Raw genomic sequence first — 25,403 nt, forward strand, 5'->3', positions numbered from 1 at the left:
ACACCTACTGTGCTCATTATGGAGAGTTCCCACCATCACTGTGCTGAGTTCCCAGGTCTGTACACCTGCTGTGCCCATGATGAGTGTCTTACATCATCCCTTTGTTGAATTCCTGGGTCTATATAGCTGATATACCCATTACGAGAGGTTCCTAGCATCTCTGTGCTGAGTTCCCGGGTCTGTACACCTTCTGTGCCCATTATGAGGGGTTCTCATCATCCCTTTGCTGAGTTCCTGGGTCTGTAAACCTACTGTGCCCATTATGAGGCATCCTCACCATCCCTGTGCTGAGTTCCTGGGTCTTCCCACCTGCTGTGCCCATTATGAGGCATTCCCACCATCCCTGTGCTGAGTTCCTGGGCCTGTACACCTGCTGTGCCCATGGTGAAGGGTTCCCATCATCCCTTATCTGAGTTTCTGTGTCTATATAGCCGATATACCCATTATGAGGGGTTCCCACCATCCCTGTTGTTTTTGTATTAAAGAGAATGTAACAGAAGGAGCAGAGGCACACAGAGGCACACAGAGGTGGATGGAAACACCCAAAATTCCCAGGTGGACAGGAACAGAGTTGGGAACTATGGTCAGAAGTATTCAAAAACACCTAAGAAGTTTGGGGCTGACTCAGTCCACCATGCTCTACCTATAGCTATAATATTTATTTTGGATGGATCTTTAAAGCCTTACACAATCCTACCTACCATGATCAAACTATCAGTATATTTACCGGCCTCCAGGTGGAACACTGTTTTGGTGCACTAATCAGCACTAAAGGCCCATACACACGATAAGAAAAATATGAAGTAAAATTACGTCCGACGAGCAAGCTGCCGATTTGTTAGTATGGCGCTTTGACAGCCGATTCAATTTTTCGTCTAACAAAAGCTGGATCTGCCGACTACAAAATTTCTGTCCTAAGAGAATTTTCATATGGCGAGTAAATTCTTCACTTTCGACATGAGACTAGCATGCAACAAAAAACAGACGAACGGCCGTCCGAAAATTTGATCGTGTGTACGAGGCTTTAGCTGTGAACGCTGATTGTGGAGGTAATGACAGAAATAACCACAAGAGGTCAGTGTTGTACTGCAGACTTTAGCTTCTGCTGTATGATAGATGGACTTCAGTGGGAACAATTAGGATTCTCCCAGCAATCTGCATAGTGACTATACACACAGCGATTTGTAACTGACCTAGGTACAAGTAAAATCAACAAAATTCCACCACGGCCAATCAATTCAGTAGAGTGGAAATCAACCCAACTGCAGGGTCCCTCGTTTGCGATTTTCATTTAAAATCAGATTTGCTGCATCAGTTCAGCTCTCACAGCCAGAGCAATTTTTACATCGTCACATTACAGATGTTTGGCTTTTTTTTCTTTTTTTTTTTAAGGACCAACACGGCTTTCTTTAGGGGGGGGGGGGGATTTTGTCTTTTACTGTTTTTTTTTATTTATTTGTAACTCTATTCAGCTAGTTTTGTGATCCGGGAACCCCTATCAGACAGCACAGCCAGGACCCCGACCTTGCTTTTCCCCCACTGCAGCTAAGATAAAAAGATCCAACGTGGACTGGACAATGAAGGCTGCAGCAGCACACTGGTGACACCGATCATTCTCTCCTGTCGGCAAGCTCCCAGTGTTAGAATGGCACTGAACAAAAAGCTAACTAGCTCACTCAGTTCATATTACAGGGGAATACGGGAAGCTAGTATAAAAAGACCGTAAATCGCCATCTAACCCCTTCGCTGCCAGAGAAGTTTGTGTTTTTAGCACACGTTTAAAAAAACATTTTTAGAAAGGAAGATTACGGTAGTTGAAACCCCTAAAAACATTATATACTTTCCAAGCAAACACCCTGAAAAAATAGCGGTAGCTCGAATTTTTGATGTCACGCAATATTAAAGCAACAGTTTATGAAATGTTTAAAAAAAAAAAAAAATAAGGACAATAAAAGTAATTTTAGCGCACCCAAACGCAATATATTTCCCATTTTTGATGAGGTTGCATCAAGTAAATAGATACCAAACATGCCAAAGCTTAAAATTGCATTTGTCTGTGAAACAGCAACAAACTTGGGTACCCTGCATTTCCCATAAGTGATGCTTTAAAAGCCCCCCTACAGGTCATCAGTTTAGAGATAACCATGAATAACAGGCCTAGAATTATTGGTGTCTCCCCAGAGTGTGCGGCAATATGTAACATGGGTATCCCAGTCAACATTGTCATGCATAGGCACCCCTGACACGTTTATGTTCATACGAGAGTGTGGGGTCTGATAAATTTTTAAATTTTCTTTTTTTTGGGGGGGGGGGGGGGGGGGGGTTACATAGTAAGTAAGATTGAATAAAGAGTCCATCCAGTTCAACCTGAGTAAGGGTGGATGCGTGTCTACAATTGTCCCTATCCCTGTACATTGTGTCTCAAAAAACATTTTGAGACACAAAGCTGAATTCCAGGAATTCAGACACTTTGTTAAAAGTGAGGGCACACTATGGAGTTAGGTCCAAAGAGGTGCATGGCTTCTCCTGGGCTTATCTCTTTCATTTAAATCCGACAGGTTTATTGCTGTGAATTACACTCAATACACTCAGGGCTGTGGAAGAGGAGAAAGGCATCTTGAACAGGAGAGTTGCTGCAGCTGCTATGCTCGCTCCACCTGCGCATTCACTGAAGCCTTTGTATTATATGAACACATTCACAAAATACAAAGGCTTCTGTGAATAGGCAGCAGAGGGGGGGGGGGGGGTAGGCATAGCTGCTCTGTGCGCCTTTCTCTTTCTCCTCTCTCACAGTCCCAGGTGTCATTCTCAGCGCAGCAATAAACCTGTCAGTTATAAACAACAGAGCTAAGCCCAGGAGGCGTCATACACCTTGCTGGTCGTAAATCATAATGTGCCTTCATTTTATTTTACAAAGGAGCTTAATTGCTGGAATTCAGCTTTAATATTTACACTTTTTTTTTTCACTAAAAACTTTATTTTTCATTACATAGGGGACTAAAAAGTAATGTGATGAAAGTTACAGGTTCTCTTTAATGAGACTTCTGGGGGGCTCATCTGCCCTCCAATGACGTTAATGCAAATTGTGCTCCATTAGTTTCTTCCCTGGCCATATTGGCTGGAGAAAGCGACACCAGGAACACGGAAGGAACGGTTTACACGTCACTTTGGGGTCATTAGCAGAAAGGGAAGATCAGTGAACAGATGTTCATTAATCTCTCTTCCTTCTACCCAGTGGCAGCCACCATGCCAGTCCTGAGTCTGCCAATGCAGCCTGGGAAACATGGCGTGGGCACTCACAAGTCGAATTGGAAACAATCTGCAGCAGCTGCACAACCGCTGGATCGATTTTATTATGATATCTGGCTTGCAAGATTAACACACACTCCTGGCAGCTGCAGTGTATGTAAATCCCCCTGCTGCCACCGACGTGCGGCCTATGGCAGTGGTGGTAACAGGGTTAAAGAATTTGTTATAGCCGTGACCAAAACTTACTTACTCTCTCCCGCTCTAGAGCATGTCCCAGCATCATTTTATTTCTATTACTGTGTTCCTTTAGTAAGAAACAGCTTATTTTTTTAATCCCCTATGTTCTAGGACAGTGATGGTGAACCTTGGCACCCCAGATGTTTTAGAACTACATTTCCCATGAAACTCATCCACTCTGCAGTGTAGTAGAGCATCATGGGAAATGTAGTTCCAAAACATCTTGGGTGCCAAGGTTCACCATCACTGATCTAGGACATCAGCATCAGGCTTTTAAAATTATTGTATGGGCAGCCGCTGGGAGCTCGGTTCCTACTGACATAAGAATGCTCCCAGAACTACATCTCCCAAAAGCCCTTTCCCTGCACACAGGGAGAGTAAAGTTGTCAGCATTCTTCTGCCAGGATAGAAATCAACGTCTGCCTATGGAGTGGGGTGGGGGGATAGGCGGAGTTCTGTAGTCCAGCAGGCAGTGCTGACAGCGCTGGTTGGAATTTCAGTGCAGGTGTTGTCAGATCAAACAGGAAGTTGGACGCTCACTAGAATTCTTAACCCCTTAGCGCCAACCGTACGCAAAATTTGCATTCGTGGCTTGAAGGGGTTAAACCGGGGTGATGCCTGCAGCCACAGCCATCACCCCTGTAGCTTTTTTTTTTTTTTTAGAGCGGGCGGTCGGCTTTTTAGTGATAACAATCGATGTGGCTAAAAGATGCTTGGCTGTTATCCTAAAAAGGAGCTGGAGGTGATGTCCCCCCTCTTCCCGACGCTCTTCCCGTCACCCACCGTGAGACCCGATCCATGATCCGGCGCGCCCGCCGACTAGGCTGAGACTGGAACGAAGCCGGAAAACAGCTTCGATCGAGTCTCCTATGTAAAAACACAGAAGCGATGTCACAACGTCACTTCCGGTTTATCCAGCTGCCAATGGCACCGATTTTTTAAAAAATGACAGTATTCAGAATCGCCCTCTTTGGCGATCTGAATACTTTTAAGTGCAAAGAAAGGATTCGGGGCCTTTTAGACCTCCGATCCCTCCATAAAAAGTACCTGTCACAAGGGATGTTTACATTCCTTATGACAGCAATAAAAGTGATCAGAATTTTTTTTTTTTTTTTTTTTTAAGGGACAATGTAAAAAAAATTAAAATAAATAAAATAAAAAGCGCCCCCGTTCCCGCAAGTTTGCGCAGCAAAGAAAGCGCATACGTAAGTCGCGCCCGCATATGTAAACAGTGTTCACATCACACATGTGAGGTATCGCTGTGATCGTCAGAGTGAGAGCAATAATTCTAGCAAAAGACCTCCTCTGTAACTCTAACCTCGTTACATTTTTTTAAAGCGTCGCCTCTGGAGATTTTTTTTTAGGTACCATAATTTGCCGCCATTCCATGAGCGGGTGCTATTTCAAAGCATGACATGTTCGGTATCTATTTACTCGACATAACATCATCTTTCACATTATACCAAGAAATTGGGCTAACTTTACTTTTTTTGTTTTTATTCATGAAAGTGTCTTTCCCAAAAAATAGCGTTTGGAAGACCGCTGCGCAAATACGGTGTGACATAAAATATTACAACAATAGCCATGTTATTCTCTAGGGCAGGGATATGCAATTAGTGGACCTCCAGCTGTTGCAAAACTACAAGTCCCATCATGCCTCTGCCTCTGGATGTCGTGCTTGTAGCTGTCAAGAGTCTTGCTATGCCTCATGGGAATTGTAGTTCTGCAACAGCTGGTGGTCCACTAATTGCATATCCCTGCTCTAGGGTCTCTGCTAAAAAAATAAAAAAATAAAAAAAGAATTATATAATAATATATATATATATATATATATATATATATATATATATATATATATATATATATTTATTTATTTATTTGGGGGTTCTAAGTAATTTTCTAGCAAAAAGTACGGATTTTAACTTGTAAGCAACAAATATCAGAAATAGGCATGAAAGGGTTAAACCATGGGAACAGGTGAGTGTACTGCAAAGGTGTACTAAATACATATTTTCTATTTTTTTCCTGACATAACACTTTAAATTCAACAATTCCAACTCACATCCCCGATCATGACGGCCTCCTCTGGGCTGCAGCCTGTGCTCCTCAAGGCTTCCAGGAAGAAAGTCTTCTCCGGTTTCCCAACCACAGTGGCTTTGGTGTCAGTAGCATACTCCAGGGCAGTGACAAATGGACCAGGACCCAGGGCCAAGCCATCCTTCCTCTTGTAGTACCTTGCCTTGTGGATGGCAATGATTGGAGCTCCATCCAGGACCAGCCTTAAAGGACAGATTTATATGTAAGAGAAGCCTTAGAACACGTCAGACGTCGGATGTGTATCAGTCTATCTTGGGGCCTCTAGTAGACAACAGATACGCTTAAAGTGGAACTAAACCCTCCTATCGTTTTCAGCCAAGGAAGCTGCCATCTTGGCCTCAGTTTAATCTTCAACTGTCATGATGCTGCACATGTGATCAGTTATAACACCGGCCATTGGATGGTTCGACAGTTTGGTTGAGGACACGACCAATGTGACAGTTACATTCTTTGGAAGGGGCCCGGAAATGTTTGTCTTTTTTGAAACTGGTAAATCGATGGGTTTACTTCCACTTTAATCTAGTAGTATGCAAGCTATGTGAATTATTTTGAGGAACCTAAAATTATTTAAAAAAATAATAATAATAAAAAAAAAATCATATATTATATATATATATATATATATACACACATATACATATACATATACATATACATATATACTTTTAGTCTCATTCAACACACCTATAACCACCATAATGGCACTCCTGGGCCAGCTCCCTCTTCTGGCCACTCACGGACATTTGTAGAGGAATTCAGCAAGAGAACTGCAAGGGGAGGAGGGATGGTGAGAGGAGTCAAAAGACTCTCTGCAGTTCAGGAAACCTGAAACCGTAGGAGATCCCTTCAGGCTTATGTATACAGTGGAACCTTGGTTTACGAGTAACGCGGTTAATCGCTAGCTCACCTGCCTCTGCAGTTGCACTGCGGCAGCATGGCTCGGCTGCGCGAATCGCCGCTATGCTACGTCGGTAGCATAAATGGGCACTAGGGGGGCGCTTGCACGCCACCGGAGTTGCGCGTGCACACCCCCGCTCACTCCCCAAGCCGATGCGAGTGCACGGCAGTCTCGATCGCCGCCGGGCTACCGCGATCACTCAGGGCACACGGAGAACCGGCAGCTGTGTGTGTAAACAGTTTCCGGTTCTCTGAGCAGTGAACTGACAGATCGTCTGATCAGAGTATGAACAGCGATCTGTTAGTTTCCCTGCAGAGTCCCCTCCCTCCCTTCAGTTAGAACACAAAATAGGATACATATTAACCCCTCCCCTGCCCCCTAGTGTTAACCCCTTCACTGCCAGTGACATATTTTTACAATAATCAATGCAATTTTAAACGCACTGATCGCTGTATTAATGCCAATGGTCCCAAAAAATGTGTCAAAATTGTCCGACATGTCCGCCATAATGCCGCAGTCACGATAAAAATCGCCGATCACCGCTATTACTAGTAAAAAATAAAAATGCCATAAATCTATCCCTTATTTTGTAGACGCTATAACTTTTGCGAAAACCAAACAATATACGCTTATTGCGTTTTTTGTTTTTTTTACCAAAAATATGTAGAATACGTATCGACCTAAACCGAGGGAAAAAAAAATGTTTTTAATGTATTTTTGGGGGATATTTATTATAGTAAAAAGTTAAAAATAATGCGTTTTTTTTTCAAACTTGGCACTTTTTTTTTGTTTATAGCTCAAAAAATAAAAACCACAGAGGTGATCAAACCACCAAAAGAAAGCTCTATTTGTGAGAAAAAAAAAAATCACATAAAATTTTGTTTGGGAGCCACGTCGCACGACTGCGCAATTGTCAGTTAAAGCGACGCAGCGCCGAATCGCAAAAAGTGGTCTGGTCTTTGGCCAGCCAAATGGTCCGGGGCTTAAGTGGTTAACGAGTGTTTTGAAAGACGAGCAACTTTTTTTTTTTTTTGTTCTGACTCGGTTTGCGAGTGTTGTCTCACAAAACGAGCAGAATTCAATCTAATGGGGAGTGCAGTACCGCGTTTGGCCTGAGGTGCTGGGGCGCCAGGGACGCTTGGAACGGTTCGGAGCCATTCAGAAAAACTCTGAACCACACAGAAATAATCAGAAACACTCCATTCCCGAGTGTTTCCGAGTTCAGCCGAGCTGTCCCCGAGAATTTCCAAGGCTCTCTGGCACCCCCCCACCTCTGGCCACATGCGATATTACATGTAATAGAAGTCCTTGCAGGACAAATGATCTTCGTTTCAATTGACTTCTATGGGGAAACTCGCTTTGATATGCGAGTGCTTTGGATTACAAGCAATCTCCTGGAACGGATTATGCTCGTAATCCAAGGTTCCACTGTATATGGATATCCTATGGAAAGAAACTCCCTTTCTCTTGTTTGTTGATATGTAGAGTTGGGGGAAGTCTTCTGCATATAAAGCACACTGCCTCCAATAGCAGAATTTTTAAAATAAAATAATTGCAACACAAGGGGCGGGGCCTAGTAAAAAAGACTGTTATCACTTACCTGTACCTAGGGTGGTTTGTTGGCGAAATAACACCTACTCCTCCAAACAAATATTGTTATCGAGTAACAGCTTAAAGGATAAGTACACTTTTATCCAGCAATAATTGTAATGCCCCCTGGCCCTCCCGATTGAGCCAACAGATTCCACAAGTGCAGCACCAGGAGTCTATATGAATGGGGGGGGGGGGGGGAATCTCTGCCGCTTTAGGAGGATTTAACAGTATGGAAATCTTAAGGGGCACAGCTCCATCTAATTGCTAAACCCTGCATTTAAAAAATATATATATATTTATTATTTATAATCAATTTTTTAATATATGAATAATGAAAATCCGGTCTGTGGGCGGAGCCTCGACGTCATCACGTACAGTTATTAACAATGTATTGTATGTATGTGATGGAGGCTGGAGTGTGACCGCTGCTGGGAGAAGCTTACAGAAGATGCTGCTGTAGACCGGTTGCAGGAATTGAGGGAGCCTTTTGGTACGCGCAGTCCAGTATGTAATACAGCTTCTTGTGCACCCCCCAAGACTGCAGACATGATATAAGAGATGGTCAGAGACTGCAGACATGATACAAGAGATGGTTAGAGACTGAGGACATGATACAAGAGATGGTCAGAGACTGAGGACATGATACAAGAGATGGTCAGAGACCGAGGACATGATATAAGAGATGGTCAGAGACTGAGGACATGATACAAGAGATGGCCAGAGACTGAGGACATGATACAAGAGATGGCCAGAGACTGCAGACATGATATAAGAGATGGTCAGAGACTGAGGACATGACATAAGAGATGGTCAGAGACTGAGGACATGATATAAGAGATGGTCAGAGACTGAGGACATGATATAAGAGATGGTCAGAGACTGAGGACATGATATAAGAGATGGTCAGAGACAGAGGACATGATACAAGAGATGGTCAGAGACGGAGGACATGATACAAGAGATGGCCAGAGACTGCAGACATGATATAAGAGATGTTAATACCAATTAACACTGCGCTATCCCAAAAAAAACAAATAAAGTAAAGCTGCTAACACAATCACAAGGATATAAAATAGTGAACAATTTGCAAATGTTAAATCATAGTTTAGCGCTAAAAAAGAAAGTGACCATTATATATAACTAATCAGTGGTCTCATCATATTATACAAATGTCAAAACCAAGGATTATATGGCATTCATTAAAAATCCACCATATGTGCACAATTTACTAATACAAAAAATTTTTTTTTTATATATAAAAAACCATATAGTGATACAAGAAAGTCCAAAAAGAGATACGAAAAAAAGTCTCTTATTCCACACGTGAAGTAAAAATCACCGTCCACCTTCTTTACATGAAGATAACATGCAGACACCACGTGATATTCCCGTCACCATTTACGATATAGGCTTACCAGATGTATTGGATCCAAACGAATATACATTCGAAGGATCGCAAAGGCTTGTGCACTCGTATGCAAAATCTTTCAAAGATAAACTCTCCAGGGAAGTTTCAGATCAAACTATTCCACTCCAGTATTCAAAAAATGTCAAATCTTCAGTAATGTAATCCAACTCACATTGTCGAACCCATACAAAAAGAAATGAGGGCCACAATAGTATAATTCCGTTTAAAAGAAAAATTTAATAAAAAAGTAATGAACTTACATATGTACAGAGATGTTAATGATTATAAGATGGGTACCGTTTTTGGCTGGCAGAAATTGGTTCAGAATACACCCGCTACAGATATACAATCTACGGGGGGATCCCAACCTGCAGGCCCTATTGCACCCCAGAGGGTTGATATACCCCCTATGTCTTACAGCGAAGCTGCACAGAGTAGGCCGTATGATGGCCCACCATCCTCTCAACAGAGGGTACACCATTATATCCCCCATACCCCTAATAATCCCCAGAGAGGAAGAGGTAATAATCGAGGCAGAAGAGGGGGTAGAGGTTTTAATAGAGGGCGTCCATATAATCATGATGTTTACCATCATAGAGAGCATAATAATTCACCATATTACTCTCCATCACCTAGACGTGTCCCTCCTAACCCCCATTATGGTGGACCTCAATACTATAATGCAGCCACGGTCCCTACATATAATAGGTTCTCCCCACTAAGGGAATTACGTGATCCAGAGATTAAAAACAATGCTTATGTACCATCTATGTATAATCCACCCAGTAGTAACTATAGGAGTCAGGATTTTCGCGAGGATCCACACACCCGAAAAAGGGACCAAGATCCAAGAGAGGGTGTAGAGGTGGAGAACGATTACAAAGGAGGAAAAAGAAGGCGAGTTTAGTAGGACAGGGTGTGTTTAATTTGAGTAAGAAAACCTTTTCCCATGCTGAAATGTCAGTACTTGACAAAGGATTGAAGTATGCACCCCCCAAACAACTTAATAAGTTTAATACATTTATAGATATACATAAATTCATTAGAAAGATTAATATTCAGCGGTATTTGACAACCAATCCTTTTAGAACAGACTACTTAGCGGCCACATCAGGAACTGTACATTCGGGGTTGGCTAACCCGTCTTTATTTGTACCCCCTGTACCCACTGTTCCAGCTGTAAGAATATTTAAGGACTTAATATTAAAAGATCTGGATAATCTTCCTGCTAAGCGTATAAATCGAACTAGTTTTTCGACAAACGGTTTCAGATCTTTATGTGAACAAAAAGACGTGGTTATACGTCCAGCGGACAAGGGCGGTGGGGTTGTGATTTTAGATAGAGAACATTACGAAATTGAAATGCATAGGATTCTGGATGAACCAGGTACCTATAAGCGACTACCCAATAATCCCACGAACATATATAAGAGACAACTTAAAGATCTTGTCAGTAAAGGTTATGATTTAAAAATTTTGAATAATAAAAGAGAAAACTTTTTTGGTTCCCATTGCCCCACGGATTCCCACAATTTACTATCTACCGAAGATCCATAAGGATTCAGTGAACCCCCCCGGCAGGCCTATAGTGAGTGGCATTAATTCGGTCACTTCACGTATAGGCCGTTATATAGATTTTTATCTGCAACCCCTTGTTAAAAAAAACCCCCTCCTATCTTAAAGATACTGGTGCCACAATTAGGAGACTTGAAAGTATAGTGCTCCATGAGCAATGTATTATGGCTACAGCGGATGTAGCGTCCCTTTATACTTGCATACCACAAGGGATGGGTATAGAGGCTGTCCGGCATTTTTTAAATCTCGAGGACTCTTTGGCGTCATTCCAATGTAACTACCTTATAGAACTTTTAGAATTTGCCATGGAGCACAATTATTTTTGGTTTAACGATAATTATTATTTACAACAACGGGGTGTGGCAATGGGGGCAAAATTTGCCCCTAGCCTTGCTAATCTATTTATGGCCAAAATGGGAGGGGGATGTCGTCTATGCCCAACAGAACCCTTCTCTGGTCCTGTGGGCAAGATATATAGACGACATCCTCCTCCTGTGGAATGGTTCATCAGAATCTCTAGTTGAATTCTTTGAGAATTTGAACTGTAATGATAGGGGTATTTCACTATCGTTTGAAATAAGTTCTTCCAGGATTAACTTTCTTGATTTAGAGATAGGGATAGTAGCCAATAAATTTGTGTTTAAAACGCATTTTAAACCGACAGATCGGAATAGTTTTATTTCCCTTGATAGCTGTCACCATAGATCATGGTTGAGTTCGGTTCCACGCAGCCAGTTTTTACGACTGCGGAGGAACTGCACTGACCTGGATACGTTTAGGACACAGGCGGAGACTCTTAAACAAAAATTTGTAGATAAGGGATATGATGCTAGGGTTCTTGATGTAGAGATACAGAGAGTTACCGACACCAATAGGGAAAGCCTCGTTGCAGAGAAATTACGCCGGGAATCTGATGATACCTATAGATGGTCTATGCTTACATCTTTTTCAATACAGCATAGACAAATCAAGACCATCATAAATAGACACTGGGATGTGTTGAGAAGTGATCCAGTTCTCGCCTCTAAATTGCCTGAGCGTGCTAAGGTACTTTTTAGGGGTGCACCCTCTCTACGGAGTTGTATTGCTCCCAATGTTATCAATCCACCCTGTCGCCCGTCATTTTTTCACAATTTAACGGGCTTTTATCCTTGTAAAAATTGTGTTGTGTGCCAATTTAATACGGTTGGAAGACATAAAACAACTGAGTTTATATCAACAACAACTAATAAAACACACATTATAAAATCATTCTGTACCTGTAGTACTAAGTACGTAGTTTATCTGATCACTTGTCCATGCGGCAAACAATATGTGGGGAGGACAACAAGAACATTTGCGATTAGAGTAGGAGAGCATATAGCCCTGATAAAGAGTAAAGTCTCTAAACACACTGTCCCGAGACATTATAGGGAATGTCACAACAGCGATCCTACAGGTACACAGTTTTTGGCTATTGATAAATACACACCTCCCTGGAGGGGTGGTGCTATGACCCGGGGTGTCTCCAGATTAGAAACCTACTGGATATATACGATTCGATCCTATTCTCCGTTTGGCCTAAACGTAGAATGGGACATTAATGCGTTAATCAATGATGGGTAAGGTGGGAAGTGGCAATGTCCTGTTTTCGATTGCATTTCAAAAAAATATTTTTTGTAACCTTTATAATTTTTCAATATTTTCTATATTATTTTAAATTTGTATGTTAATAGGATTCTTTTTTATGGTTGTTATTTGTTTGCTATACCATCCCTGGGATAGAATTTTACCTGCCTTATGTGTCAACGCATTAGGTTATTATGTGCACACTGACATGCATTATTTTATTGCGTGCCTGTATGCACAGGGATTTAGAACCAATTATATAATTATTTTCTAATTTGTGGAAGATATATGTGTGTCTTCCTTTTTAGAATGCACGATGAATGCATTCTGGGATTTTTTGCCAAGTACAATCTGGCATACAATAAATTCTTATAGGTTGGTTTTTCATTTTTCGAATGGAATATAAAGCGAGAGTTGCATAAATTCCATTCTCTTTTGTCCCCCTTTTTTTCTTTTGAATTAGTGGAGTCTGATTTTTTCGGATCATGGGATAGGCGTATGTATGATCGTATATTCTCTTATGCTGTGCGTTCCGGCGTGTGTTTACATGCGTTCCATTAGCAACCGGAAGTGACGAGTTCTTATTTGCATCACTTCCGGCATCGAATGCGCCTTTGGTGTTGGCGTTTCCTGTGCTGTGCGTTCCAGCGTAGGCCCGGATGCGGCTTAGTGCTGGCCGGAAATGCCAGGTTTTTGCGTCGCTCCCATGATGAGACGTGCTCCCTTCGTTGGGCGTCTCTGGTTGGGGGGCGTTCGTTGATTGGCTGGGATAGGTGGGTTGATATTGGAGCCACACCTATATTCATTTAGTTGATTAGATAACATCCTAGTCATGACCCGGAAGTGACGTTTGTTGTATAACGTCGCTCTTTCTTAATATCCGTTTTTCTGTGTCGTTTAAACACTTTATTGATAGTTCCTTGTAGTGGCTCACTTTAGATACATCATGGTATGCAATTAAGAGTAGGTTTATGCGAAAACACTATAATGAGGCGTGGAACGCACGCCGGGCGCCATGTTAAACCGGAAGTAATATGCGGTGACACAGGCAGGTGAAATTTTCGCCTAGATTGGAAGGTTAGGTATAAAAGTAAGTGGGCTGCAGCGGAGTGTTACCCCAGATGACGTCTTTTGAGGACGAAACGCGTCGGGACTCCTACTGCAGCTGTGTCTTTTATGAAATAAGCGCTTTATTCACTGTACATATGTAAGTTCATTACTTTTTTATTAAATTTTTCTTTTAAACGGAATTATACTATTGTGGCCCTCATTTCTTTTTGTATGGGTTCGACAATGTGAGTTGGATTACATTACTGAAGATTTGACATTTTTTGAATACTGGAGTGGAATAGTTTGATCTGAAACTTCCCTGGAGAGTTTATCTTTGAAAGATTTTGCATACGAGTGCACAAGCCTTTGCGATCCTTCAAATGTATATTCGTTTGGATCCAATACATCTGGTAAGCCTATATCGTAAATGGTGACAGGAATATCACGTGGTGTCTGCATGTTATCTTCATGTAAAGAAGGTGGACGGTGATTTTTACTTCACGTGTGGAATAAGAGACTTTTTTTCGTATCTCTTTTTGGACTTTCTTGTATCACTATATGGTTTTTTATATATATATATATAAAAAAAAAATTTTTGTATTAGTAAATTGTGCACATATGGTGGATTTTTAATGAATGCCATATAATCCTTGGTTTTGACATTTGTATAATATGATGAGACCACTGATTAGTTATATATAATGGTCACTTTCTTTTTTAGCGCTACACTATGATTTAACATGATATAAGAGATGGTCAGACTGCAGACATGATACAAGAGATGGCCAGAGACTGTGGACATGATACAGGAGACTGACTGTGAACATGCTATAGGAGTTGTTGGCGACTGGGGGAGATACTTCAGGAGATAGTGATAGACTGCAGACATATTACAAGAGACTGCTAGAAATCACCGATATAACAGGGCAATAGGGACGCAAAGATCAGTGTCTGAAGGAGTCCTGAGGGCCGCACAGAAAGGACACCAGGGGCTTAATGTGACTCATTCAAATAAATAGGACTGCGCTGCAACTGCCCTGCAACCACCTGCAATACATGTGTTTACGGTGTGGTCGGTCAGCATTTTCATGGTTAGGTGGCAATATGCCTGTCCACCCTCTGAAATGATCCACCACACAACGCTTTTCAGAGGGGTGCCGGTTCGAATAAGCCCAAAGAAAAATGAGAGAATACGGCTCCTATAGGTGACAACTGATTCCTCTTCTATAAATGAATTGTGAGTTACTGAGAATCAAGTCCACCCCATTAGAACTTCCTCCGACGTCACAGTCTTACACAATAAGTATTGGCATCTCTTTGGTTGCAAAACCCCTTTTATTACCCCGGCCTTATAAACCCGCCTTCATCCCATTACAACACTCCGCTATCAGGAGGAAGAAAAGCAGAAAGAGACAAGACCGTGCCAGGGGAAAGAGGCAGCAGGAAGTACAATAATGTGACACGTTAACCCTTGCCACTAAACTTCTCTGCTTCACCAAGTCTATTCACAGCAAAGGATGCTGGGAGATGAACCACTGTCTGCCATCAAAGAACTGAGCATGTGAAGTCTCATTCCTCTTGCTGCATTCACCATATTGTAATATGAAGATGAGCAGACAAAAAAATGCTTCTGTGCCCCTCTCTGATTTAGGTTCACCAAGGACTTGATTTCCCCTGGTTAGTTTCCACCAAATGCTTAGTGGGCAGTAAGAGCGATCTCAATGGATGGCAATAGCAGACAGCAGAGCTGTGGGAGGAGCCCCGCAGGCTGCTTCCAGGAAACTACAGGAAGAGGCGGAGACAAGACCAGTCACCATGCAAAAAGGAGAGAGAGCAGCAGTGAGCGGTCTTTATTACAGGAAGAAAGTCTCACACTGAATGACTGCACAGATCTGGAAGAAATACACACATTACAGTACAATTCTGGGAAGAACACACATGACCACTCTGATGTCTGAATGGCACCCCAACACACCTCCAGGTGGGCAGTGCTGCAACCTTATCCTCCTCCTCTACATTACAGCGTCTCCTTCGTCCCTCCCTCCTCCTAGGCGTCAAATAGGATCGCTTGTCTTTTCACCCAATCAGGTGGCGGGTCTCAAGACCTGCTTCCTGATTGGCTGGTAGGAGGATCAGTGTGAGAATAGCGAATATTCATTTTCTATTCTCACACAACTGGGTGGCCACGAGCCCACCCTTTTTTGAAGCCTATTAGAGCCTATGGTTCTAATAACTGGCTTCAAACCCCCCCCCCCCCCCATTGCAATCCATGCATCTGGTGCCCCGAATGTAGATTAGGGGGCCAGACGCATGGTTGGGGGGGGTGCCGCCCGTGCGCCTCTAATAGATGGGTGTCAGGGCTGGGTTTCTGACAATGGCAGCCACTGGTAATGTCAAAAATGTATCTCCAGCACAATGTACATGATTAAACTGCACCAAATCACAGCAGTGCCCCTGATGGGTCATGTGCATTACTGCAAAATCATGATGTGAATGGGCCCCAACACTGTGGCTGTAAGCACAGCCCTCCCCCTCTGGCTAGGAAGTAGTGAGCTCGGTGTACGTGTGCCTCTTCGCACGCAACTGGTCAGAGCTGTGCCAGGGGCTTATCACACCCCTATCTGCCCTTGTAAAGATTACACAGATCCCGCTGTAGCTCCAGTCGCCGGCACCGCCTGATTATCAGCACCTATCACCCTGCACCTGGCAACCAAAGAGTGCAAATTAACCCTTTACTGATACCTATTCACAAAGCCTCCAGGTGACATCATATGAAGTGCAAGAGACTCCTAAAAGGGGAACCAGTCTTCTTCATGTTTTATCAGATATACAAGTGATGGCAGGGGGGCTCATAGCTAGCAGATGTGTGCTGCTTCCTGGAGTGGATCTCACACACAGTCATACTGACACCAATTTGGGGGGGGGGGGGGGTTGTTTGTGGTCACTGGCACCAATACTGGGGATTATTATTGCATTCATGGACACCAATGCTGGGGGTTATTATTGCATTCATGGACACCAATGCTGGGGGTTATTATTGCATTCATGGACACCAATGCTGGGGGTTATTATTACATTCATGAACTCCAGTTCTGGGGGTAATTATTGCATTAGGGACACCGATGCTGGGGGTTATTATTGCATTCAGGACACCAATGTTGGGGTTATTATTTCTTCCACTAACACTAATGTTGGGGTTTAAAGGGGTTGTAAAGTCAGAAGGTTTTTTATCTTTTTTTTCAAATATAAATTTTTTATTAATTTCAAACAATGCCCAACATGGGCATGGACATATCATATAACATAGAAGTGGGATACACAAGGGGGAGGGAGGGAAAGGGGAGTACATAGTAAATATATTACCGAGAGCAAGAAAAAGGTAGGTACACAGTACACACTTTACATGGCATACTAATCATAACTCTATGGAAGACCGAATTCAATCTGCCATCTGGTGATTACCGCTTATCCAAGCATAAAATCTTCATTAAGAAGCCAGAAGTGTATCCAAGAGCCTAAGTCCGTTCAGTTCCCTCATCTCGTGCTCTCGTCAGAACCTCAGTACCCCGGCAAAAAACCCAGTGCCAGAGGGCAGAGGCCATCGGGAGTGGGGGAAAGGGACATTGAAGGGGGTTGGTGAGGGAAAAAGAGAGAGAGGAGAAAAAAAAAAAAATTCTGGTTGATTCAGGACTGCCCTAACCCATAAGTAGTCTATAATGCTGACCATATTACAAGGTCCTTAAAGATACTCCTTCGGATGAGAATATGAACTGGTGCCAGAGCGCCCATGTTTTCCTAAATTTTTCCTGCTGTTGCCTCCCCGTAAGCACCAGGTCTTCCAATTTACTAACGTCCTCCACCCTACGAATCCAGGACGCCACCGATGGAGGGGCCTGGCTTTTCCAGTGGAGCGGTATACATGCTCTAGCAGCATTTACTAGGTGACATAGGATGGATTTTTTGTACTCTTTAGCGGACATGGTATTTACGTGCAGTAGGAAGAAGGCCGGGTCATTGGGGACATTGTATTCCGTAAATTTTTGAATAACGGTCCTGACCGTGGACCAAAAGTGAGACAACTTCGAACATGACCAAAATATATGCAACAATGTGCCCTGCTCTTGTCCACATCTCCAACAAAGCGCAGAGACGTTCGGATAGAAAGAGTGTAGAGCCTGAGGGGTTAAGTACCATCTCGTTAGGAGTTTGTAGTTAGTTTCCTGTATGTTCGTACAGATGGTAGACTTTAGGGCCAATGTTAAAATACTTTGAGTCTGGCTCGGAGTAAATGTACAGTTCAGTTCCCCCTCCCATTTTGTCAGGAAGGTCAAATGAGCGTCGTCCACGGGTGTGATAAGAAGGTTGTACATTGTGGACAGTGTTCACGGAAGCACCCCGTTACCAGAGCAGTATTCCTCAAAGTCGGTCAACGGTTCGTCAAATCGCAGGGGGGTCTGGAGAGCCCGAAGAAAGTGTCTAAGTTGGACCGCGGTCCAAAAGGCTAGTTTATAGGGTCCCGATGTGTTACAGAGCGTCTCTATGGACGGCCAGTCCCCATGCGCCCGGAAGTGTCGTGCTTGTGTGCACTGTCTACTGGACATGGCCTTCAAAAGTTGGGTGTCCAGCCCTGGAGAGAATTGCGGGTTCCCTATAATAGGATATAGCAGAGAAGTAGGTGTGGACAATGACTCTTTTGAGTAAAGCCGTGATCCCACCCGGAGGGTCGTCCCTATCAGGGGATGTCTCTTCATATGGGCTGGGAGATGCTTATAACACCAGGCAGCCCCCTGTAGTGGCACCTGCGTCTGGGCCTGTTCCAGACGTATCCACAGCTTCAGATCTTGGTGTCGGCACCAGTCTATAATTCTACCAAGATGAACCGCTTGATAGTATTTTTTTACATCCGGAAAGGCGAGGCCGCCATAGAGTTTGGGCATGGAGAGTAAAGTCCGGGCTAGTCTCGGTTTTCTATGTGCCCAAATAAAGCCGGTGAACAGACCATGTACCTGTCTAAAAAACATCGTAGGGACCAAAATAGGAAGTGCTTGCAGCAAATATAAAAATTTGGGCAAGATGCACATCTTAAGAAGATTACACCTGCCAAACCAGGAGTGAAGGCCCTTATTCCAGGATTCTAATAGGGTCCTGGTTCTGGCCAGCAGGGGAGGGAAGTTAAGTTTAAAGATGTGATTTAGATTTGCAGGGACAAAGGTCCCCAGGTACGACAGAGCCGTGGATGTCCATTTAAAATTAAAGACGGAACGGAGCCCTCGCATGGTCGCTTGTGGCAGTGCTACCCCCATGGCCTCCGATTTAGTGTAGTTAATTTTTAGATTGGAGATCTGCCCGTATTCCTCTAATTCCCGGAGGAGATTCGGGAGGGATATCACTGGATTGGAGAGGGAAAACATCAGGTCGCCCGCATATGCAGAGACCTTGAATTGGGCATCACCCGCGACAATGCCGTGGATATCGGGGTTATTCCTAACTTTACATAGAAAGGGTTCTAAGGAAAGGGCAAAAAGAAGGGGTGACAATGGGCAGCCCTGCCTGGTTCCATTTGTAATTAGCAAGGGTTCCGACAGGATCCCATTCACTTTAATTTGTGCCGTTGGGGCAGCATATAATTGGGCTATCCACCTAATCATTTTCTCACCTAAGCCTATATGGCAGAGGACAGTGAACATATACACCCAGTTAACCCTATCAAAGGCTTTTTCTGCGTCTGTATTTAAAAAAACGGAAGGGGTGTGAGTCTGGTTCGCGATGTGGATCAAATTCAATACTTGGTTTTTTATCTTAATTCATTCTATGCATTAAGATAAAAAGCCTTCTGTGTGCAGCAGCCTTCCCAGCATCCCCTAAGGCTGCTTTCACACTAGGGCGGTATTCAGGCGTTACAGCGCTAAAAATAGCGCCTGTGTAGCGCCTGAAAAAAAACGGCCCCTTTCCCTCCAGTGTGAAAGCCGGAGGGCTTTCACACTGGAGCAATGCGCTGGCAGGACGGTGAAAAAAGTCCTGCTAGCCACATCTTTGGAGCGGTGAAGGAGCGGTGTATTCACAGCTCCTATACCGCTCCTACCCATTGAAATCAATGGGACACCGCGGCAATACCGCCGGCAAAGCGCCGCTGCAGCGGCGCTTTGCGGGCGGGTTTAACCCTTTTTCGGCCGCTAGTGGGGGTTAAAACCACCCCGCTAGCGCCCGCAGACCGCCGCTAAAACGACGGTAAAGCGCCGCTAAAAATAGCGGCACTTTACCGCCGACGCCGCTCCCGCCCCAGTGTGAAAGCAGCCTAATACTTACCTGAGTCCCATCTCTGTCCAGTGATGTCTACAAGTGTCTCGGCCTTCCGACACTCTCTCTCCTGATTGGCCGATACACAGCAGCGGTGCCATTGGCTCCCACTTCTGTCAAAGTCGGCCAGCCAATCGGGGGGGGGGCTGGGTCACAGCTCCATCTCTGAATGGACACAGGGAGCTGCAACTCTTCTCGGGTGTCCCCATAGTAAGCTGTTCCTGTGGGGGCACTCAACAGGAGGGAAGGGTCAAGATCACAGAGGAGGGACCCGAAAAGAGGAGGATCTGGGCTGCCCCATGCAAAACTGCTGCAACAGAGCAAGTATAACGTTAAAAAAAAAAAAAAAAAAGACTTTACAATCACTTTAATAATGCATCCATTGCCACCGATGCTAGGGGTTATTATTGCGGTCACTTGCACCAATGCTGGGGATTATTTTTGCACTCATTGATACCAATGCTGGGGGGATGGAGGGAGGGGGTGACTGTGGCCAGTGAAACCAATGCTGGGGCTTATTATTGCATCCACTGACACCAATGCTGGGGGAGGAGGGTGGGGGGGATTTATTGTGGCCATTGACACCAATGAGGGGGGAAGGGGGAGGGGTGTTAGATTGGAGCCACCATCACCAATGCTGGGGGTTAGCCTTACTGCCACTGACACCATTGATGGGACTTATTTTACATATACTTTTTCTCATCAGTGTACAATGGGGTATACTTTAAAACAGTGTTGGGTGGCGTGGTTTTGGCAATGCACTAGAGCAGACATGCTTTCCGTGAGCTCCGACACCGGCACAGCAATTTCACCTTCTATCGCTACGCTACCCTCACAGCCACTCTACCCAAAGATGGGGAGGAAGATGGGCAAGTCCCTGCCCAAGAAGGGTGCCTCAACGGGGTCGATTAAGAGATTTCTCTCCACGGAACCCGAGGATACGGAGGAGCAGGACGGCCTAGGCCGCTCACCATGCAGCGCGCTGTTGGGGACCAGCCTCGCCCCCCGAGATAGGCCGGAACACAGGCCGCGCTCGCCTGACTCCTCGGCCGACTTGGAAGGAAAGGACGGCTTGATTGGACCTGCCAGAGCTGCGACTAGGGTGAGTGACCTCCCAACTAAGTCTGACCTGGCATCTATGCTACTGAATCTCGAACAAGTCATCAAGAAAGAGGTCTCTGCGGTCCGCTCTGACCTGTCCCAGGTGCTGCTACAAGTGGAGGAATCCGAACAGCATTTAGACCGCCATGCGAGCGCTATTAGGACACTGCAGACGATCACTCGCCAGTTTGCAATTGCGCATCGGATGGCCCTCTATAAAATAGAGGACCAGGAGAACCGCAATAGACGCAACAATATTAGGATTAGAGGCCTCCCAGAGGCGACCAAGGACGATGACCTACTACTGTGTCAGAGGCATTTTTAATGGACTCCTTGGCCGGGCGGCAGATACCCCCCTGAAAATTGACCGGGTGCACAGGGCCCTTCGCCCCCGCAGCCTCGCTACTGACATTCCACGCAATGTCATCTGCATGGTCCATCACTACCCAGATAAGGAGAGGATAATGCAGAAGGCCAGAGACGCCACACCATTTGACTTCGATGGAGCAGCGCTCTCCTTTTTCCCCGACCTGGCAAGGGAGACTCTGGACAGACGCAGGGCCCTGCGTCCCCTTACGGAACTGCTACGAACGGCCTCCATTAAATACAGATGGGGCTTTCCAGCGGCCCTGATCGCCACCGCAGACGGCAAAACCGCGGTCCTCCGATTCCCGGAGGACCTAGTAAAATTTTGTCAGGACTTGAATGCCGGTGTTCCGGAACTTCCTGGCTGGCAAGAGGACATCCCACCTTTGCCAGGTGGCCCCGACCGAAAATGGCAGAGAGTGGGACGTAAACAACGCGCCTCCTCCCCGGGAACCTCGGAGTACCAAACTTGAAACCTGGAGGAGCCATGTCAGCGCGGCCACCTCCTTCCCTGGCCGGAGAGGGATCCTCGGTTACTGAAAGTATACCCCCTGTTCATTTCTTTATACGGGATCACTTTGCTGACTTGTTTTTGGGGACAACACCTGTTAAGAGCTCTGCACTCTCCCTACCCCGAAACCCATAACAGGCCTTGATTGTTGCCTTGATGAATCCGCCCTACGAACGGGGGGGTGGGTTGATCCTGCAGGACTAACAAGCAGCCCACGTTCCTGGACGGACACTGTGTTCTTTTTTCTTGTTTCTCATGGTTTCGGATGCCTGAGCTCCGCCTCCCCCTTTTCTAGCAGGGGCTGTTTGGCGTGGTGTCCTGGTGCCCTCGCCCTGTATGGGGCGGCGGGTATGGGGGCGCTGGGGCGGACGTGCAGCCTGTTTTTGCACTGCATGTATATGCGTGCACCAATAGCTGTCTTCAGGCGGCTTTCTAACTGGCGTTTGTTTTTTCCTTTCTCTTCTGTTAATTCGTTCTTTTTTCTCTGCTCCTGTTCGCTTTTTCCCCCTTCTTGTCTTCCCCCCCTCTCCCTGTCCTCCCCTGTATTTATTAGAGGTAAGCTCATGGGAGGTGGGAGGTGGGAGCCAGGAAAAAGAAGGAACGTATATTTCACCAGACTACCCTACTTCAGGAAATTAAACACTTAGAGCGACAACACAAAATAAATCAAACCCCGGTCCTTTTCCACACCCTAACTGAAAAAAGGGAGGTGCTGAAATCCCTCCTGCACCTGGAGCAGAAACAACGTTCTCGGCTGGTATCCCTACGTTTTTATGAATGGGGAGATAGGCCCAGCAGACTGTTAGCCAATTCCGTGAAACAACGGAAGGCTGCCACATTCATTGCAAAAATTAAAACCACCCCCAGGGACTATGGCGTTTGACACCCCACACATAGCCAAAGAATTCAGGGAGTTCTACCAGCATCTCTACCATGTTCACCAGGCTGATATTGACAGGGAAGCCAAGTTGAAACTCATCCGGGACTACTTGGCCCGAGCTGATCTCCCAAAACTCCCCTCAGAGACCTTAGCTTCCTTGGAGGGCGAGTTTACTCCTGCAGAGCTCCTTGGCAATCTAAAAGGCATGGCTAATGGCAAGGCGCCGGGGCCTGATGGCTTTACGGTGGCCTACTACCGCTCTTATGCTGACGTACTGGTTCCCCATTTGACTAACTATGCTAACGTGACCTCAGCCGGCGGGGTTCTCTGTCCGGAGACTATCCATGCTCATATCACAGTTATCCCCAAAGCGGGGAAAGACCCTAGTGACTGCGCAAGTTACCGTCCTATCTCGTTATTGAACATTGACGCCAAAATTTATGCTAAAGCTATTGCGAACAGACTGCTTCCCCTGATCCCGCAGTGGATATCGAGGGACCAAACGGGATTCATCCCGGGAAGAGAGGCACGGGATAACTCCCTACGTCAGTGCTCGACAAAACCCGGTCGCCAGGTCGCATTGGCGACTAGAATCAGCGACCTTGCGCCTGGGGCAGCATAGCTGGGGGTATCCCGTCTCCGTGGACCCCCCCCCGCGCGCGATCGCGTCGGGCCGCGCCGCAGGCGGCCGGTAATTGAGCCCCCGGCTTTGAGGCCTTCTGTGATCCTATGGTTCCTTCTGGAATCTGGCGCCCTCTTGTGGTGGCCGTTGGAATTACAACCAACAATGCTAATGGGCCAGTCTTTCTCCATCCCTTTACTTAGAACCCCTAAACAAAAAAAAAATATTATATATATATATATATATATATATATATATATATATATATTTTTTTTTTTTTATTATTATTATTTATTCTAACACCCTAGAGAGTAAAATGGTGGTCGTTGCAATACTGTCTGTCACACCATATTTGCACAGCGGACTTACAAGCGCACTTTTTTTGGGGAAAAATGTTTTATTTAATAAAAAAAAAAAAAGACAACAGTAAAGTTAGCCCAATTTTTTTTTTTTATATTGTGAAAGATAATGTTACGCCGAGTAAATCGATACCCAACATGTCACGCTTCAAAATTGCGCCCGCTCATGGAATGGCGACAAACTTTTACCCTTTAAAATCTCCATAGGCGACGTTTAAAAAATTCTTCAGGTTGCACGTTTTGAGTTACAGAGGAGGTCTGGGGCTAGAATTATTGCTCTTACTCTACCGATCGCAGCGATACCTCACATGTGTGGTTTGAACACCGCTTTCATATATGCGTTCGCTTCTGCACGCAAGCTTGGCAAGACAGGGCGCATTTAAAACAATTTTTTTTTCTTATTTTAACTTTTATTTTTATTTTTTTCACTGTTCTTTTAAAAAAAAAAAAATGTGTGTCACTTTTATTCCTATTACAAGGAATGTAAAAATCCCTTGTAATAGAAAAAAGCATGACAGGTCCTCTTTTATATATGAGATCTGGGGTCAGAGAGACCTCACATCTCATATTTACACTAAAATGCAATTTAAAAATGTCCCTCTAAGAGCTATGGGCAATGACTTGGAGACAGGTGGGGGGCTGGGGGCTATCTTCCCCTCACTCGTCTCCATGTCAGGCCAGGGACAGGTCCAGATCGCCGTCACGGACCTGGCTCCTAACTTTTTTAGCTGGCTCCTAGATTCCAAGCAAATTTGTCAACCCCTGCCCTACGTACTTTTTCTTTGATAGCGTACGTGCGACGGACCTCCCAGCCCACCCTGTTACTTTCTAACGATGCTGAAAAGGCATTCGACAGGGTGGACTGGGAGTACCTTATGGCGACATTGTCCCACCTTGGAATCGGCCCTTCCCTACGATCCCAAATCTCAGCGCTATATCATCAGCCTACTGCTCAATTACGAATTAATGGAACTCTAAGTGACCCCTTCACCTTACATAATGGCACGCGCCAAGGTTGCCCACTCTCTCCAATTTTATTTGCAATCTCCTTAGAACCCTTCCTCTCCATTGTTAGACGAAACCCGAATATACATGGCATAACAGTAGGCAAAGCGGAGCATAAATACGCAGCGCATGCAGACGATATATTATGTTATGTTCAACAACCCCTAATTACTCTTCCAAATCTTATGTCCGAATTCTCAGCTTACGGTATGGTCTCCAATTTTAAAATTAACATGTCCAAATCAGAAATATTAAATGTATCGGTCCCCACACGCTCTGCGACACACTTGAAACAGGCCTTCCCCTTTAATTGGCAGACAAGACACATGAAATACTTAGGTATTTATCTTACGTCCAACCCGCTGACTCTCTTCCGCACAAATTTCTTACCCCTCCTCAACACACTTAGATCAGACATTCAGAAATGGTCCCAGCTGAGCCACTCCTGGCTGGGGAGAATTGGGATGGTCAAAATGAATCTGCTACCTAGGGTGCTTTTCATGCTTCAGATGATCCGGTTTGGGATACTGGTAGGTTTCTTTACAAT

At 44.8% G+C, this 25,403-nt stretch overlaps 1 protein-coding gene across 2 annotated transcripts in view; it reads right to left on the bottom strand.

Moving 5' to 3' along the window:
• The window catches only part of HDHD2 (haloacid dehalogenase like hydrolase domain containing 2), a 65,726-nt gene that overhangs the window by 7,516 nt on the left and 32,807 nt on the right, over nt 1-25,403 (bottom strand). For both annotated transcript variants that reach the window (XM_077463028.1, XM_077463029.1), the window contains one exon: nt 5,549-5,765. In XM_077463028.1, the coding sequence (XP_077319154.1) occupies nt 5,549-5,765 (217 nt within the window). The remainder of the gene's footprint in view (nt 1-5,548; nt 5,766-25,403) is intronic.

This window comes from Lithobates pipiens, unplaced genomic scaffold, assembly GCF_037356315.1.
Source record: "Lithobates pipiens isolate NorthernLeopardFrog02 unplaced genomic scaffold, aLitPip1_a1.2 Scaffold_3, whole genome shotgun sequence".
Classification (NCBI taxonomy): Eukaryota; Metazoa; Chordata; class Amphibia; order Anura; family Ranidae; genus Lithobates; species Lithobates pipiens.